Source organism: Carcharhinus amblyrhynchos, chromosome 3 (assembly GCF_965287045.1).
Source record: "Carcharhinus amblyrhynchos chromosome 3, sCarAmb.v2.hapA, whole genome shotgun sequence".
NCBI classification, from domain to species: domain Eukaryota; kingdom Metazoa; phylum Chordata; class Chondrichthyes; order Carcharhiniformes; family Carcharhinidae; genus Carcharhinus; species Carcharhinus amblyrhynchos.
The window spans coordinates 75,141,141-75,161,225 of NC_137326.1; the positions used below are offsets into that span (position 1 = coordinate 75,141,141).

Sequence of the window (20,085 nt, forward strand, 5' to 3'; positions counted from 1 at the left end):
ATGGAGTTCGGTTACGAGTGGTGTGCCTCAGGGATCTGTTTTGGGGCCACTGCTGTTTGTAATTTTTATTAATGATCTGGATGAGGGTATAGTTGGGTGGATTAGTAAGTTTGCTGATGACACCAAAGTCAGAGGTGTGGTAGATTGTGAGGAAGGGTGTCATAGTTTGCAGGGTGACTTAGAAAGGTTGCAGAGCTGGGCCGCGAGGTGGCGGATGGAGTTTAATGTGGAGAAGTGTGAGGTAATTCATTTCGGTAGGAATAACAGATGTGTTGAGTATAGGGCTAACGGGAGGACTTTGAATAGTGTGGAGGAGCAGAGGGATCTAGGTGTATGTGTACATAGATCCCTGAAAGTTGGGAATCAAGTAGATAAGGTTGTTAAGAAGGCATACGGTGTCTTGGCGTTTATTGGTAGGGGGATTGAATTTAGGAGTCGCAGCGTCATGATGCAACTGTACACAACTCTGGTGCGGCCGCACTTGGAGTATTGTGTGCAGTTCTGGTCCCCACATTACAGGAAGGATGTGGAGGCTTTGGAGAGGGTGCAGAGGAGGTTTACCAGGATGTTGCCTGGTATGGAGGGGAGATCCTATGAGGAGAGACTGAGAGATTTGGGGTTGTTTTCGCTGGAAAGAAGGCGGCTAAGAGGGGACCTTATTGAAACATATAAGATGATTAGAGGTTTAGACAGGGTGGATAGTGATAGCCTTTTTCCTAGGATGGAGAAAGCTAGCACGAGGGGGCACGGCTTTAAATTAAGGGGGGGTAGTTATAGGACTAATGTCAGGGGTAGGTTCTTTACCCAGAGGGTGGTGAGGGATTGGAATGCCCTGCCAGCTGCAGTTGTAAATGCGCCTAGTTTGGGGGCGTTTAAGAGACCTGTGGATAGGTTTATGGACGAAATGGGATTGGTTTAGATTAGTGGGTTAGTGTTGTTTTTTTTTAAAAGCTGGTCGGCGCAACATCGTGGGCCAAAGGGCCTGTTCTGCGCTGTAATGTTCTATGTTCTCAAGGCAGTTAGGAATGGGCAATAAATGCTGCCCTACCCAGTGATGCCCATATCCCATGATCGAATATTAAAAAACACAGCATTCTGATTCAGAGGTAAGAATGCTGCCAATTGAACCTTCGCTGACACTGCTGGTTAAACATGAGCAATTCCCCTGGAGTCAGAAACAGTTAAATAGAATGTGGCCCCCAACGGCACAGTTGCACACCATAAGGGACCTGAAAGGGTGAGTGTAGGTTTCCTACTGGTTTGATTTACAGGAACAGTGATGGGCTTCCATGCATCAAGAAACAACACCATAAGCATGTAAGCATGGAAGGATATCAGGTAATAACACAGTCCAGTTCTGCTGTAATAAAACCCCTTACCTCCCTGGGCAACACACATTATCCAGACTTGAATATTTCAGACACCAGAAAGCTGCCTGTATTGCAAGACAACATATTCTAGAACAACTCATCACCTTTGGGAGATGAAGGGAGAGCGCAGGAGAAAAATGTACTAAAAATATTTCCCATTTAATTTTTTTTAAAGGATTACCCCAGCCCCCACCTCATCTTCCTGTGGTGACAGTAAATGTGAACTGGAATTCCATTACCTCCCAGTCCAGGTAATCACTGGCATCCTCGAAATTAGTGAGCAGCGAAACAGAGCAGAAGAGTTTGGGAAGTTCCTCACGAGTCAGCGGGGGGAAGCGGCTGTCCTTAAGAGCACTGTGAGGAGAGAAAAATACGATTAGGCTAGATATTTTGGGATATTGATAGACTACTATGCATGAAGGAGAAGCTGAGAATCTGTGCAATGATGATTTGTGAGATCTGTTATAATCCAGAAAGATAGTTGATGAAGGATAGAACTGGAGCCAACCTTTACACGTTTTCATTTATTTGAAGATACATGTTACACATTAATCTAATGAACATAGTTTCAACCATCTGCATACAACTAAATTAAATTAGCAGACAGACAATTAACAGGTAGAGGTTGTTGGTTAAATCAAAAGTCCACTGAATGTCAGGAATTTGTTTCTTTTGGAACATTAGAAAGTATCTATTATGCTACCCTCATCAAAATCATAAACTACAAAAGGTTATTTCTCCAGTCGACCCTCACTGCCATCTCATCAAACCAAAGAGCATGCTGGTTTTCCCTTCTTCGGCTGGAGTCCTGTCTTTTCACACAGACCTATACAATTCCACTGCCCTCCCCAAACATTAGAAGCTGCAGGTCACACAGTAAGGAGCTACACAGCTTTTCACCTCCTATTCCATACAAGAGTACTCGGGTTGCCCCCAGTACCAATCACTGCATAGGTCATTTCACGCTCTCAGTCTGCAGCCTTACTAATTGTTACATATTACAAAGTCTGCCTATCACTATGTGACAATCAGCAGCTGTGGAGACTTCCAGAATTTTCATTAATAGTGGCTCCGATACTACGACATGCATAAAATAAACCACTATCCAACTTCTGCAGTACAGATATTCAGCCCAACTCGGCTCCGCTAGTTATATCGATGCAAAGTTGAAAGGCTGGGGAGTGCATTTTCACATTGGTAAGGCAAACCTTTTGTCCTCATCTTGGATTTTTATCATTACTTGAAGAACTTAAACGTTCTTACCTGGTAAGTGTGTATTCCCTGAGTCCTGAATGGAGGTTCATGGCAGAGAAGGTCCCAATGCAGCCTCGCAGGCGTTTATCTCGGCCCATCTTCCATGTTACAAACAATGGGCTAGAAAACACAAAGCCATTCATTTCTACATAATAGAATCAGGTCGTATGGATTGCACAGAACACAAACACCTGACACAAAACTCCGCTGTACAGATTAATCTACAGGAAGCCCAGTGCCTCGAATATTGGAGGGTGGCTGTGATCCCTTGGGAATTCTGATGTTTGCCCAGTAAAGTAGTTATTCTGACATTAGACATATGCCTCAAATATCCTGCAAAGAGCTCAGAGAATTTCAGGTATTTAGGGGATAAATCTGTATTCCTCAAAAATAGGGATTATACCTTCATATCAGATATCTGGGAATAGTAAAATAACTCAGAATATTCTTAATTAATCCTTGCAGTCACTATATCGTGTGGACAATATGGTACTATGAATATTCTGGTACTGCAGGTATTTGGATATAATCTGGAATATGCACATTCAGGCGCTACATCTTCCAGGTGTAACCTGAGACTAAATGCATTCTGGCACTATGAATATTCATAGAATCATTCAGGTATAATCCAGTACTGGACAGACACTGGTACAACAAATATTCAGGTGGTGATCTGGTATTGCAGCTATTCTGATGCTACAGATCTTTGGACAGAATCTTGGATTATAGACATACAAATGGGACAATATTCTGTAACCACACATATTCTGACTGTGCAGATACTCAGGATATAATCTACTACTACAGATATTCTGCATGTAATCTAGTGCTACAGTATTCTACAACAGTGCTCAGTATGATGACAATCTGAAATGACATGCATACCCAGAGATAATTCGGCAATGATGATATTTCTGATTTCTGGTTCAGTCTCCCAGATTATATGCAATGCCTCTTGATATTCTGGAAGTACTCGTGTATGTCTAACATGTGGAGAACACTATTACCTCAGAAAGTGTAGAATTAGTTCCAAACCCAAGATAAATTGGCAATTGACTAGTACCTAAAATATTATGGAGATGGCATTTATCCCAAATATTCTACAAGGAAACCCATATTCCAGACATTCCAGGATTGCCTTGTATCACAAATACTCTTGAATTGGCTCCAGATATTCCAGAAGCAGCAATTACTCTATTAATTGCTCCAATATTCCAGACACAGCCTTGTGGCACAGATATTTCAATGAATGATACCATAGATTATCATAGGGTAGCCTGGATAATGCTGCACTTCAAGTAACGAGGAGTGCAATTAGCACCGCCATTCCAACATTCCGGAATTGGTTCATGCCCACCTTGTCTGACATTTGTACTCCAAATATCCTGGAATTAGACTCACACCTCAAATATAAATGAGAATTATTATATCTCACACTGTGCAATATAGTTACAGATATACTGGGAGGCGTTTTGTGTCTCTATTTGTCTAAAATTAAGCCCACTGATCAGCACTGCTTCCTTTAACATTTAGTTGTCGTCAGTGGTCCACTTTTGCCAGTCAAGCATGCAATCTTTTTCGAATTTTCTTTTGCAGTGGCAAATGCATTATTTCATCCTGGAATAAGGCCTGCTCAGTACCTTAGCTGTTGTGCAGCCGTATACCAGTGCAGCTTAGCAGTTAATATTGATCAGTTATTCTGAAGTAAAATCCACTGAATAGATATTCTAGAATTAGTTCCAGCATTTGGATATTCAGAAATTGGTTAATTATTCAGAAATTCTGTAAATTACCCTTAGGGCCAGATAATCTGGAGTTAGCTATTTATCTCAAATATTCACCAAATCGTTACATCCAATATAAATAATCGTTTGGCAGTACAGAACGAGAGTTCTACTAAAAAAAAGATATATTTCGTCAAAACTTTGTCTTGCCCTCATCAGGACAATCGCAAGAACACCAATGACAGGGGAAACAACAATGTTATACTGCATGAGAAGACAGTATCGGTTGGTCGAGAAGTGGATCCTGATTGGTAGAGGTGCTATCATGCAGAATTTTCCAAGGGTAGTCTATTATGAGATATTCCATATTTATATTCTTATAAATACAAATATTTATATAAATATGCAGGGCCTGAACCCATGTAAGCTAGAAAGGGTACTAATGGCAAGATTCCTTCCCTAAAGGACATTAGTGAGTCAGGTGGGATTTTACAACAATCTAATAGCTCATTGTCACTTTTCCCAAGTTTCTAATTTCCAAATTTGCATGGGGTGCATGTCTGTGCGTATCTTTTAATTATCCACACCTGACCTTGTTTCACAAGTGATTGTTAGGCAGTGTGGGAAGCCAATTGTTTGATTATATTTTTCCTTTATAATTTTTATAACATTTTCTATAGCGTAATAGTACTAAAATTTTCTCATGGGATAAATCCTGCTGAATAAATTATGTTGAGGTTTCACTTGTGCTGGAGCATGTTACAAGGTTATAACATACTGAGATGTGTTGTGCACATTCCCAGCTCATGATCAGCTAGCCTTGGCAGAGACCACTATCTCGTGAACAATGCATGATCAGAAATCAGAACCAATTAGTGTTAGTTACCTCTGCAAATGTATTCAATTAACCAGTGAATGTGAATGGGTGTGCTCTATGATAATGTATAATACTTGTAAGACAGAGAACAATAGAGCAGTTTGTGAACATCTTTTAAGAGACAGAAAAGGAATTCCTAATAAACTGATACGCTTACACCAGACCACGAGGTGTCAGCAAATTCTTGACTCTAACAGCAGCCTTCAAAATGTTTGAAGGACTCTCATGAAAGATATGGGGTGGGAAACTGTACTTTACAGTGCCCAGTTTTCGATTGCTGTGAATGAGTGCCTTCAGAGCTTGAAAATAGCAACCATATAGCATTCAGACACTTGTGAAGCAGGATGGGTACCATCGAGGCAAAACTGATTTAATGGCAGCTATAGTCAAGGTGATGCCCTCTCAAGCTTGCAAAGCTGAAAACACAAGACAACAGGAAGAATCCACCAGTAAAACTATTAAAGGAGTTAATAACCATTCTCAAACCTAGACACAAAAACTTTCTGAAAGTTAACTGGGCCCCGCTACATGGGGATAACAATCCTGGACAGATTAAATTGGAGAAGTCTTTGTCATTGAGCAACTTTAACATTTGCGGAGAACAGAGTCAGGTGCCTACAGAGCAATTTAACACACCTCAAAGCTTTCTACCCCTCCAGCAGTGTCTTTATATGCAAACTTTGCAATACAGTCTGCAAATCAAGATTTGGTTTAACAACATGCAAGCCAACACCAATCTAGTTGAACAACTGGTTTCCTTGCTGAATGCTCATCTATTGAAGCAATAGGGAAATATATAATCAATGCTGCTAGTTTTTTATATCTGTTGCTACAATTCTACACATTTTTAGTGCTTTCATTGTTGTTTCAAATTTTTAATGTTTACAAGGAGTAGTGTGGCATGGGTTGAAGGACTTTTCCGCTGACTTCAAGGTTGCTGCACAAAGCAATTGCCCCCAGAAATGGGGACACTGGTAAACCTTTCTCTTGGAATATAGGATGACTGGAAGAAATGAGCTGAGGTCATGCAGGAGCAGGATAATCTGCTAAAAGGGAGAAGGACAAGGACCCTTAGCACTCAGAGTAGCATTTGCTTGGTCTGTAGGTTCCCTCATGTCGCAGGGTATCACTGACTGCACGCACATTGGTTTACAGGCTCACGTCAACTTTGCCGTGTACCGGAACCAAAGAAGATTCCATTCCCTCAATGTGCAGCTGGTGTGTGGCCTCAGGCAGTGCACCATGCAGATCATTTCTGGCAGTGATCACGATGAGTTCATTATCTGGCATTCCGCTGTGCCAGCTGTATTTCAGTCACCACAGCAAACTAAACAAGGGCTATCCACTGATAACATGGCTCATGACTCCAGTTCACAACACACCCACAAATGCACATACTTATCAGCATTATGCTGCCACACAAGATGTGATAAAGCAGAACATTAGCATGCTGAAACAAGGATTCCACCGCTGGTCCTCTCCAGAGGAGCCCTGCAGTACCCGGCCATGGGGAATTTAAGATTCATCATGTTCTGCTGCGTGTTGCTTAAACTTGCTGTTATAAGGACTATAACTAGTTATTCAGTACAATCTGCAGAGAGGATGGGGAGGTGAGGAATAAGGGGATGAAGTCTAAGTGACAACCAAGGCAGCCCCTTTCTACCCAGGATATACATGAAGAGCTAATTCATGTGGGATACAAGTATCCACAAACCCAATTACCCTTTCATCAATAATCCCATAATTCTTAACTTTCCTTCTGTCAGTCACCATCAGATTGTCCTCTTGGCCATAGTGCAAAAATAAAAACCATTAAAAAAGTCAGAATCACAGGTTACAATATAGAAAACTATTCAGTCTGTCATGTCATTGCTGGCTATTTGAAGGAGCAGTTCACTTGGTGCAACTCCTCTGCAGATAATGATCTAATTCCCTTTTGAAGACCACAATTGAATCTGCCTCCATCACACTCACTACATGAAAAAGCTTTTCCTCGTGTCTCCACTACTTCTTTTGCCATTTACTTTAAACCTGTGCCCTCCGGTTCTTAATTAATCCACCAATGGGAACAGTTTCTCCTTACCTACTCCGTACAGACTTCATATGATTTTAAATGCTTGTAACAAATCTCCCCTCACCTTCTCTTCTACAATGAAGACAGTCCAACATCTCCAATCATTCTATGTAACTTAAGTTCCTCATCCCTGGAATCATTCCCATAAATTTTTTCTGCGCCCTCACTAACCTTCACATTCATCCTAAAGTGTGGTGCCCAGACTGGACACATTATTCCAATTGAGACCGAGCCAGAGTTTTATCATAACTCCCTTGATTTTCTTTATTAATCATATTCTCGATCCATCCTGCTTTCTTCAATGACTTATTTACCCCCTGTGGAGGTGCACCCTTTATATTATCTCTCTTCCTATCAAAATAAATCACTTCACATTTTTCTCCATTAAATTTCATCCGCTACTTGTCCACTCATGACCTTTTGAAGTTCTACGTAATCCTCCTCGTGGTTTACAATGCTTCTAAGCTTGGCAACATTTGCAAATTTTGAAATTGTGAACAGCACACCTAGGTCTAGGTCATTAATATTTGTTAGGAAGAGAAAATGACCTAACATATATCTCTGGGGCATTCCACCATAAACCTTTCTCCAGTCTGAAAAACAACCATTCATCATTATTCTGTTTCCTAAAACTCAGCCAATTTCATACCCATGTTGCGACGATCCGTTTTCCATGAGTTCAAACTTTCCTGTTGTATGGTTCTTTATCAAATGCCGTTTGGAAGTCTAGGAACACCACAGCAGCAGCATTATACTCATTAACCCTCTCTGCTAAATTCAAGCAAGTGAAACACAATTTGCCCTTAACAAATCCACGCTGGCTTTCCTTAATTAACCTATATTTATCAAGGTCACAATTAAAATTGCCCTGCATTATCACTTAATCATCCTTTTGCATTCCCTTAGTGTCGGCCCTAGTGCTCCCAACCACAAAACACTGGAACACAAGAGTTAGGAAGAAGCCATTCAGCCCCTTCAGCCTGCTCTGCCATGCAATCAGATTGTTTTTTTCCATTCAGGGGATGTGGGTGTCACTGGCAGGGCCACCATTTATTGCCCATCCCTAATTATCCTTGAACTGAGTAGCTTGCTGGCCAGTTCAGAGGGCATTTAAGAATCAACCACATTGCTGTGGGTTATGAGAAAGGCAAGGACAGCAGACTGCCTTCCCCAAAGGACATTAGTGAACCCAATGGGTTTTAAAAGCAAACGACAACGGTTTCATGTTCATCATTAGATATTCAATTCTAGATTTTAATTGAATTCAAATTTCACCATCTGCTCTCATGGGATTTGAACCCAGGTCCTGGAGCATTATCCTGGGTTTCTGGATTACTAGTTCAGTGACTATACCACTATGCCACCACCTCTAGGAGTCTAACGAACTGATGTCCTAAACTTCACCTTCCTGCCTGTCCTCCATAACACTCAGCTCCTTTGTTAATCAAAAATCTAACTCAACCTTGAATAAATTCAGTGACCCAGCCTCACTGCACTCTGGAATAAAAGAGAATTTCACAGACTAACAACCCTCACTCAAAAATAAATCTCATCTCAATTTTAAATGGGAGACCCCCTAATTCTTAAGTGGTGTTTGCTAGTTCTCTGGCAAGTATCCATCCTTGTCAAGTACCCTCAGGATCTTATACGTTTCAATAAGATCCACTCTCATTCTCCTAAACCGTAGATGCAACCTGCTCAACCTTCCTCAAGCAACTGCAGCATGAAGGAAATTGCAATGGTCTTGAAGGACAACTTTGATCAGGTCTGGACCTAGAACATCTGGCTTCAGACTATATCAGTTAGTGCTGGTTAACTGACAAGAAACAGGAAGGACAGAGGCTAAGTAGCAAGAGTAGGGTGAATGCCGTCATCCCAAGAGAGGACTGCAGGTTTGCACTCTATGGAGCAACTGCCATTACTCCAGGTGGTGACTCACTTATCCTAATAATCTCTTGGAAGACAGATTGCTGGGTGACTGATACTTCCTTCTGCAGCCATGATGGCAGCATTCTGAGCTTGAGGCAGCATCACACGCTACTTCCATGAACATGCTGATCAAGCTGATCAAGTTGACCTTCACTTCCATGCTAGGCAAAATGGGTTCCAAGGTCCTGTGCCAAATTGGGTTTGGCTCCTCCATGCTTCTTGATGTTGAACCCAGGCTTTCTGGCAGGCTTCCCAATGCACAAACATTCAACTGAGTACACCTGTCAACCTTCTACCGTAGCCTACTCAAGCAAAGATTTAATTCAAGTCTCTGCAGCAGAATACCACTGAGTTGGAACCAGCGCTGTTCAAGTTACAACACACTTGTGCCCAGTGTCTCATCATGTACAGATCCCACCTCTAATCTATCATCCAAGATATGCACAGTGTTAACATCTGAACCAGTGGCTATGAATGTGAAACCACGCAATGGTGTGTCTGCATCACATTTCTCTTCTTGATATACAAGGCCGGGTGCCATTTCTTGGCTATGTGAAAGACACACAGCAAATATGAGGGAAGAGAGAATAAGTTAAGAGGTGGCATATTTACACCATCTGTAGTTTGTAACTCAAGAGACTGTAGGATGAAAAGGTATTGGGATGTCAAGAGGGTTAGGTAAAAGGATACCATCTATGTTCAGTTACTTCAGCCCCACTGCTGAGTACAGCCTCAACAATGGTACTGCCAATAATGGTCAGTACGGACGCTTCATGACAGTTAAGAGTTTGCAGATGTGCCCCTGTCCCTCTCCAGTTAGCTCCTGCTGCCTTTGGTGGTACGCGACCTTCTCAAAGGGAGGGGGAAGTTAGTCTGTAAATATCATGCTTGGGTGATGTAGCTGTCTTCAATAGCTGGCAGTGTGTGCAACCTGAGAGATGAGAGTTTGGGGCTCTCAAGTTTGAGTAATGTGAAGCAGATGGGACTGTTGGGTATGAGCCCTGATCGAAAAGACATTGCTGGTAGGTGAATAATGGAAATATGGTGATTTGAGCAGTAACCAAGGATGTTGAATGGACAAGGCATTTGACAATGCATTCACTGACCCTGTCATTGAACTTCTTGAGGCACTGCATCCAAGTCTTTGGGGCCAGACCTCTGACACTGACTAGCTGTTCCTACTGCCTTTTCACTGTGCAGTCTCCTGGCCCCTTAGAGATTCAGAATGGCTCTCATTTCCACCTTCTCCACCTAGACAACCTGCACAGTGTCAAAAAACCTTGGGATCCCTTCTCTTCCATGTTCAGCTAGGCTCGTCTTTCCCAGATCAGATACAGCTCATTCATCACTTCCAGCACCTACTCCTCAAAAGTTCAACCTCTAACTTCCATCCTCCTATCTCCAAATTCCTTTGCTCTTCAAGGTCTTTTAACATATCATCTTTCAAACCTGTGTCCATCTTTCTTGAAACTCCAAATTTGAGACCCATCAATTTGATTTTTGCCCCTGCCACACTTATCAAAATCACAATGGTATCCTATGTGACTGTGAGGGTGGTGAACTATTCTTTCTCATCCTATCTGTTGCCTTTGACACAGCCAACCACACCATCCTTCTCCAATGCCTCTTCAGGATCATCCAGCTGGATAAGACTGCACTTGCCCAGTTATGTTCTTATCTATCTAATCATATCCAAAGTATCACTTGCAATAGCTTCACTTTCTGCTCCTGCACTGTTACTTTCTGAATCCCAAAGATCTATTCGTGGCCACCTCCTATTTCTCATTTATTTTGGTGACATCTGAAAGCACAATATCAGTTTATATATGTATGTTAACAACACCCAGCATTGATGCACTTTTCTCAATTCCTCTTCCATAGTTAAACTATCAAACTGCTTAACTGACATTCAGTCACTGTTGCAATGTAGGGAACTTCAATTTGTACACATTAAAAGTCCTTCAAACAGCAAAATGATAATGATCATATAATTTGTTTCAGTGATTTTGGTTGAGGGATGAATACTTACCAGGACACTGGGGAGAACACCCCACCGCAGCTAGCAGCACTGGATAAGCAGGCATTTTTTTCCAATTAAGTATCAAGCCGACAAAGCCATTATCTTCGGTCTTTGTTACAAACACTGTCCGTAACTGCCAACTCCATCCTTCCCCCTGGTAATTGTGTGAAGCTGAGCCAGACTGTTTGAAAGTTGATACTCCATTCATTTTATCCCAAGCTGAGCTTCCATTCACATAACTGCGCCCTCATCACAATCGGGCAGCATGGTGGCACAGTGATTAGCACTGCTGCCTCAGTGCCAGGTACCTGGGTTCAATTCCAGCCTTGGGTGACAGGCTGTGTGGAGTTTGCATGTTCTCCCTGTGCCTGTGTGCGTTTCCTCTGGGTGCTCCGGTTTTGTCGCACAATCCAAAAATGTGCAGGTTAGGTAGATTGGCCATGCTAAATTGCCCCTTAGTGTCCAAAGATTTGTAGGTTAGAGGGATTAGCGGGAATGAGGTCTGGGTAATATAATCTGTTGGAGAGTCGGTGCAGACTGGATGGGCTGAATGGCCTCCTTCTGCACTGTAGGGATTCTATGATTTATTTCCCATTGCCTTAATACTGGCTAATTCCATTCTTGACTCAGCTCATTTACTACTGAAAACCTCATTCCTGCCTTTGGTATCTCCAGGATTGGCTATTCAAATAAACTCCTAATTAGTCTTCCACATTCTACCCTCTCTGAACTTTAGGTCATCTAAAGCTCACTGCTGATGTTAAAACTCACACAGTTCCTATTGCCTGTGCTTGCTGACCTATACTGGCTCCCAATTGAACAGCACCTTGATTTTAAAATTTTCACTATATGTCAAATCCCTCCATGGCTTCACCCCATCCCTGTCCCTGTCTCTGTAATCTCCCTCAACCCCATAACCCTCCAAAATATCTGCACTCATTTAATCCTGGCCTTCTTGGCATCCCCAATTCAAACAGCTCCTTTATTGGTGGTTGTGCTTTCAGCTACTTAGACTCTTAATCCAGAATTCCCTTCCTAAATTTCTTTGCCCCTCATTCCTCCTTTAAGATGCTTCTGAAAGCCTACGTCTTTGACTAAGTATTTGGCCATCTGCCCTAATGATCATGTAAAGCACTTGGAATATTTTACTACATTAAAAATGCCATTTAAATGCAAACTGCTGTTGCTCCAGCACAACAAAAGGTATGCTTTAAACAGCGCTTGTTTTTGGACCTCCTGCTGACACGTGCAACCAATCAGCAATGTCAATAGTCCTGGTAGCATCCACTGTCCTGGAAAACACTCATCTTCAGCCAAAGGCAGGTTTTCTAGCCATTGTTTTGCTGTTGGAAGAACCTATGTGCAAATTGACAATCACATTTCCTATATTACAACAATGGCGATACTTCAAAAGCACTTCATTTGATGTATAGCCCATTGCATCTCAGTATTTTCCTTTATTATTCTATCATTATCATATTGGTGTTAAGGCAAGTACAAGCACAAAGGAAACTCAGGCCACTTATGGGAATGACCAGCACCACTGTACCCAAGATAATGTCTAATAAACTCAAAATTTCAAACAATAACTTCAGCTGTGGACTCAACCAAACAAGCTCCCTCATAATATGTTCTTGCAAAATGAAAAATTCCAGGACTGAAATGAGATCCGACTCCAGTAACAGAAACCCAGTCCTGCAGCATTCGTTATACATGACAGACCCTTGAAACATCTCAAGGGCCAGACTGCTTAGAATATGATACAATCCTCATCAGGGTACAGAGACATTCAAAATCACACGGTCCTGGATAAGATAAGAGTAGATAAATAAAACGGTTACCACTCGTGGGAAAATCAAGAATGAGATGGCATTGATTTAAAGTATTTGGCATTGCAATGGAGACATGAGCAGAAAATACAAGTTAAGATATGGAATGCACTGTTTCAGGATGCAGTTGAGGCAGGTCCAACTGAGACATTCAAGAGGAATAGTATTATTGGAAAAGGAAGAACGTGCAGCCTAGATGCCTGCTCACAGACACTCACTCAGCCAGCCCAGGCACACACACTGAGCCAAGCAGTGCAACCCAGATGCCTGCCTGCGCATTCACTCAGCCAATGCAACCTAGCCACCCAGTCACTGGGCCAGTGCAGCCCAGATGGCTGCTCACGGACACTCACTCTGCCATTACAATCCCAGAAATTAACCACAGGGATATTTTTTAAAAATTCTTCCTTGTGATCCCATTTTCACAGCTCTATGCTTATGCCATCAGATGGATGAGAAACAGGACTGGCATCATCCTGTCAATCACTGTTCATGCGCCTATGCAAAACCAAGAACTTAACAGATGTTGCCAAAAGATTAAAATAAGCACAAAAGATTAAAGAAATGTCATTTTAAGATAGACAAGTCCCCAGGCCCGGATGGAATGCATCCCAGGGTACTGAAGGAAATAGCAAATGCGTTAGTAGTTATTTATCAAAATTCGCTATACTCTGGGCAAGTGCTGGCTGATTGGAAAACAGTTACAGTTACGCCGCTGTTTAAAAAAGGAGGTAGACAAAAGGCAGGTAACTACAGGCCGGTTGGCTTAACGTCCGTAGTTGGGAAAATGTTGGAATCTATCATTAAAGAAGAAATAGCAGGACACCTGGAAAGGAACGATTCAATCAAACAGACGCAGCATGATTCATGAAGGGGAAGTCGTGTTTGACGAATTTACTGGATTTTTATGAAGATGTGACTAGTGTGGTTGACAGAGGGGAACCAGTGGATGTGGTGTTTTTAGATTTCCAGAAGGCGTTCGATAAGGTGCCTCACAAAAAGTTGCTGCAGAAGGTTAGGGTACACGGAGTTGGGGGTAAAGTGTTAGCGTGGATTGAGGATTGGCTATCTAACAGGAAGCAGAGAGTTGGAATAAATGGGTGCTTTTCCGGTTGGCAGTTGGTGACTAGTGTCGTGCCGCAGGGATCGGTGTTGGGGCCTCAACTGTTTACCATATGCATAGACGGTCTGGAGGAGGGGACTGAGTGTGGGGTAACGAAGTTTGCTGATGATACGAAGATGAGTGGGAAAGCGAATTGCGTGGATGACGCGGAAAGCCTGCAGAGAGATTTGGATAGGCTGAGTGAGTGGGCAAGGATCTGGCAGATGGAGTATAATGTTGGCAAATGTGAGGTTATCCACTTTGGAAGAAATAATAGTAAAATGGAATATTATTTAAATGGTGAAAAATTACAACATGCTATTGTGCAGAGAGACCTGGGGGTCCTTGTGCATGAATCGCAAGAACTCAGTCTGCAGGTGCAGCAAGTGATCAAGAAGGCAAATGGAATGTTGGCCTTTATCACGAGAGGGATAGAATATAAAAGCAGGGAGGCCTTACTGTAACTGTACAAGGAACTGGTGAGGCCGCAACTGGAGTACTGTGTGTAATTTTGGTCCCCTTATTTGCGAAAGGATATATTGGCCTTGGAGGGAGTATAGAGAAGGTTCACCAGGTTGATACCAGAGATGAGGGAGTTAGCTTATGAGGAGAGATTGAGTAGATTGGACCTGTACTCGTTGGAGTTTAGAAGACTGAGGGGTGATCTTATAGAGACATGTAAGATAATGAAGGGGCTAGATAGGATAGAGGTAGAGAGACTCTTTCCACTTAGAAAGGAAACCAGGTCTAGAGGGCACAGCCTCAAAATAAGCGGGGGGTGGGGTCAGTTTAGAACAGAGTTGAGGAGGAACTTCTTCTCTCAGTGGGTAGTGAATCTCTGGAATTCTCTGCCCATTGAAGCGGTGGAGGCTACCTCATTGAATATGTTTAAGTCACGGGTAGATAGATTTCTGATCGATGAGGGAATTAAGGGTTATGGGGAGCAAGCAGGTAAGTGGAATTGATCCACTTCAGATCAGCCACGATCTTATTTCATGGCAGGGCAGGCTCGAGGGGCTAGATGACCTACTCCTGCTCCTATTTCTTATGTTCTTATGTTTAAAAGGAATTGTCCACCTCACCAATTCAATACAGCCAATTACTGCACATTATACAAAGGAACAAAAACAGTACTATCTAGCCCTCCATTTTTTTGATACACTACAACAGCAGCAAAGTTACAGGAATATGCTAAGAAGTGGCTTGGACAGTGCCTGGGATAGACAGTAATTAAAGAGCCAGCGCAAGAACAATGGGCTGAGTGACTACCTTCTGTAAGGCATTTTCTTTAATTCTATGAGCAGGCAGGTGGTTGAGAATGTAACTGCCACACATCCGCCTGCGGTGCAGTGCCTGCTAGAATTTATATCTGTCAACTCTCCAGTCTCAGAATTCAGTCAGTGCAAATAAAACCCAAACAGGGGGAACTTCAATTATCTGAGCTTTTCTAAATCCAGTTTGTTCATAGTGACCTGCAAAAACTAATCTTCTAAATTGTCCTTATCTCCCGCGTCACACAGTTTAATAACTTTTAATCAAAAGCTAACATAATTTCAAAAATGGAATCAAGCACTTTAATGGCTGCAACTTACAGCCTAGGCTGATTTCCTCATGGATGCGCTCGGTGATGTTTGGATCTGGTGTGGGAAACTTTCCCAGGGTCTGATAAGATTAAGTCATTAGTGTTTGGTGTTATGAAAATTTCTCCAGAAAGATTACACTAAGATCACTCAAACTTCCCTGCCTCAGACACAAGAACACAAGAAATAGAAGTAGGAGTTAGCCACTAAGCCCTTCAACCCTGCCAGTCATTCAATATGAACATAGCTGATCAATGCCGGCCTCTGCTCCTTTTCTGCGCCATTCTCCCATTGCTCCCTAGTTCTCGATCTATCAAATACTTATAAAAGTTAAAGTTAATTTATTAGTCACAAGGAAGGTTTACATTAACACTGCAATTAAGTTACTGTGAAATTCCCCTAGTCATCACATTCCTGCGCCTGCTTGGGTCAATGCTCCTAACCAGCAAGTTTTTCAGATTGTGGGAGGAAACTTAAGCACCCAGAGGAAATCCACGCAGATACAGGGAGACCATGCAAACTCCACAAAGTGACCTAAGTTGGCAATCGAACCCAGGTCCCTGGTGCTGTGAGGCAGCAGTATTAACCACTGTGCCACCGTGCCGCCTTATCCACCTCCACTTTAAATACTTCTAATGATCCAGCTTCCACCATCCTTTGGGGCAAAGAATTCCAGAGATTCACCACCCTTACTATGCACCTCAGTTTTAAAGACTGTGCCTTTATCTTGTAGCTGAGTCCCTTTGTTCGAGACTGTCTCATTACTGACCACATCTCACCATCTACCCTGTCAAGCCCTCTCAGGATCTTACATGTTTGAATGAGGTCACCCCTCACTCTCCTAAATCCAACGAATATAGTCCCAGGCTATTTAGTCTTTCTTGATAGGACAACCCTCTCATCCCAGGAAATAACCTGGTAAATCTCCTTCGAACTGATTCCAATATTACTATATCATTTTTAAGGCAAGGGAGCCAAAACTGTATGTATATTCCAGGTGAGGTCTCACCAACACTCTGTACAATTGCAACAAAACCTCCCTATCTTTGAACTCCAACCTCTTTGCAATAAAGGCCAAAATGCCATTTGTCTTCTTAATGACTTGTTGGACCTGCCTGCTAGTTTTTTGTGATTCATGCTCTAGAACACCCAAGTCCCTCTGTATTTCATTCACCTGCAGTCGCTCTCCATTTAGATAATAACCTGCCTTTTGATTCCTTCACCCGAGTGTATGACCTCACACTTCCCCACACTAAACTCCATTTACCAGGTTTTCATCTAGTCATCCAATCTATCTATATCCTATTGCAGAATCACAATATCCTCACCACAACGCATACCACCTATCTTTATACTCTTGATAAATTTGGAAACCTGACATTCTGTTCCTTTCTTCAGGTCATTAATATAAATAATGAACAATTGCAGGTCAAAAACTGATCCCTGTGGTACTTCACTAGTTACATCTTTCCACTCTAAAAAGGATCCATTTATTCTAACTCTGTTTTCTATGTGACAGTTGGCTTTCAATCCATGCTAACATATTTCTGCCAATTCCACTGGCTTTTACTTTATGCACCAGCCTCTTATATGGCATTGTGTCAAATGCCTTTTGGAAATCTAAATACACTACATCTATAGTTTCCCTTTTATTTATTCTGTGTACTACATCCTCAAAGAATTTGAGCAAATTTGTCAAACATGATTTACCTTTCATGAAACTATGTTGATTAGGTTTTATTATATTTAGCTTTTCTAAATGATTTATTTCCTCTTTGATTGCTGACTACAGCATCTTTCCAATAATAGCAAGAGACATCCACCCCCCCTACACTGGCTAACTCTAAGGGTCAGGAACAAGAGGGGGCTGCTGAGAGGAGGAAGGAGGGTGGGGACCGGAGGAAGGAGGGTGGGGACCGGAGGAAGGAGGGTGGGGACCGGAGGAAGGAGGGTGGGGACCGGAGGAAGGAGGGTGGGGACCGGAGGAAGGAGGGTGGGGACCGGAGGAAGGAGGGTGGGGACCGGAGGAAGGAGGGTGGGGACCGGATGCCTCAGCCTCTCAATCTGCATAACAGGTTTGAGGTTCTTGCTTCCAGTGTGGACGAGAACGAGGGAGGTGAGGTTGGTGAGCAAACTGCACACAGTACAGTGATGCAGACGCAGGATATAGGCAAAGAGAAGGTGGTAAGGAACGTAGTCGTAATTGGGGACAGTGGGGTTAAAGGTATTGACACTGTCCTTTGTCACAATGACAAAGTGCACAGAAGGGTGTGTTGTCTGCCTGGTGCTCGGGTCCAGGATGTCACATCTGGGCTGCAGAGGAACCTGGAGTGGGAGGGTGAGAATCCGGTCATTGTAGTACATGTGGATGCCAACAACGTAGGCAAAATGCAAACTGAGGATCTGGGGAGGGAGTATGAAAAGCTGGGAATGGAATTAAAAAGTAGAACCGACAAGGTGGTTATCTCTGGACTACTGCCTGAATTGAGTGCAGACGGGCGTAAGGTTGATAAGATTAAGGAAGTGAATGGGTGGCTCAGGGATTCGTGTGGGAGGAATGGGTTTGAATTTATGGGCATTGGCATCAGTATTGGGGTAGGTGGGACCTGTTCGGGTGAGATGGGGTTGGTCTGAACCGTGCTGGGACCAGAGTTCTGGCGAATCATGTAAATAGGACTGTTGGTAGGGCTTTAAACTAATAGGGGGGGGGAGGGTGCGAGGGTAGGTGACATTACGGGATCTAAAGTTAAGGAGACGGTACAGGTAAGGGAAGAGGCCGAGGATGTCCCAATAATAAAGGGAGTAGGGGGCATGAGTATGGTTGGCGGCGTTTGGCAAGTAGGGTCCAGGTGAAGGCTGGGATGAAGGCACTTTATCTAAATGCACGATGCATTCGGAATAAAGTGGATGAGCTGGTGGCGCAGATCAGCACAAATGGATACGATCTGGGGGCCATTACAGAGACGTGGCTGCAAGGTGACAAGGACTGGGAGCTGAATGTCCAGGGGTATCAAGTGTTTAGAAAGGATAGGCGGGAGGAAAAGGGGGGGGGGGTAGCTCTGCTGATTAAGGATAGCATCAGGGTGGTAGCAAGGGATGATATAGGAACCAAAGAGCAGAAAGTGGAATCATTGTGGGTGGAGATTAGGAACAGCAAAGGGAGGAAGACGCTGGTGGGTGTCGTCTATAGGCCCCCAAATAATGATCTGGAGGTGGGGCGGGCTGTTAATGCGCAAATAAGTGCGGCATGCAGGAATGGAACGGCGATAATTATGGGGGATTTCAATCTACATATTGATTGGTCGACCCATGTTAGAACATAAGAAATAGGAGCAGGAGTAGGCCAACTAGCCCTTTGAGCCTGCCCCGCCATTCAATAAGATCATGGCTGATCTGCCGTGGCTCAGTTCCACATTCCTGCCCTCTCCCCATAACCCTTAATCCCCTCTCTCATCAAAAACCCATCAACCCGCATCTTAAAAATATTTAGCGAGGCAGCCTCCACCACTTCAACGGGCAGAGAATTCCAGAGATTCGCCACCCTTTGAGTGAAGAAGTTCCTCCTCAACTCTGTTCTAAACCGCCCCCCCCCTTTATCTTCAGGCTATGCCCCCTAGTCCTACTATCCTTTCTGAGTGGGAAGAGTCTCTTCACCTCTATCCTATCCATCCCATTCATCATCTTATACGTCTCAATGAGATCTCCCCTCATTCTTCTAAACTCTAACGAGTACAAGCCTAATCTATTCAGCCTCTCCTCATAGTTCAACCCCCTCAACTCCGGCATCAGCCTAGTAAACCTCCTCTGCACTCCCTCCAAGGCTAAAATATCCTTGCGTAAGTACGGCGCCCAAAACTGCACACAGTACTCCAGCTGCGGCCTCACCAATGCCCTATACAGCCGCAGCAAGACCTCCCTATTTTTACATTCAATCCCCCTCGCTATGAAGGCCAGCATCCCATTCGCCTTCCTGACCACCTGCTGCACCTGCAAGCTGGGTTTTTGCGACTCATGCACAAGGACCCCGAGGTCCCTCTGCACCGTCGCCTGCTGCAGTTTTTCTCCACGTAAGTAATAATCCTTCCTACCATTATTCCTACCAAAGTGGACCACCTCGCACTTGCCAACATTAAATTCCATTTGCCATTTCCTGGCCCATTCGCCCAGCCTATCTAGATCCTTCTGTAGACTCTCCCCACCCTCCGCACAATTTGCCTTTCCACCAATTTTGGTGTCATCGGCAAATTTCGACACCATACACTCGGTTCCCTCCTCCAGATCATCTATATAAATGGTAAAAAGCTGAGGCCCCAGCACCGACCCCTG

The 20,085-nt window shown here is 43.3% G+C and overlaps 1 protein-coding gene across 3 annotated transcripts in view; it reads right to left on the minus strand.

Moving 5' to 3' along the window:
• Positions 1 to 20,085, minus strand: part of LOC145340856 (AMMECR1-like protein) — a 69,092-nt gene that overhangs the window by 14,081 nt on the left and 34,926 nt on the right. For all 3 annotated transcript variants that reach the window (XM_080185317.1, XM_080185318.1, XM_080185319.1), the window contains 2 exons: positions 2,634 to 2,744; positions 1,610 to 1,724 (listed from right to left, as the gene is read on the minus strand). In XM_080185317.1, coding sequence (XP_080041443.1) covers positions 1,610 to 1,724; positions 2,634 to 2,744 — 226 coding nt within the window. The remainder of the gene's footprint in view (positions 1 to 1,609; positions 1,725 to 2,633; positions 2,745 to 20,085) is intronic.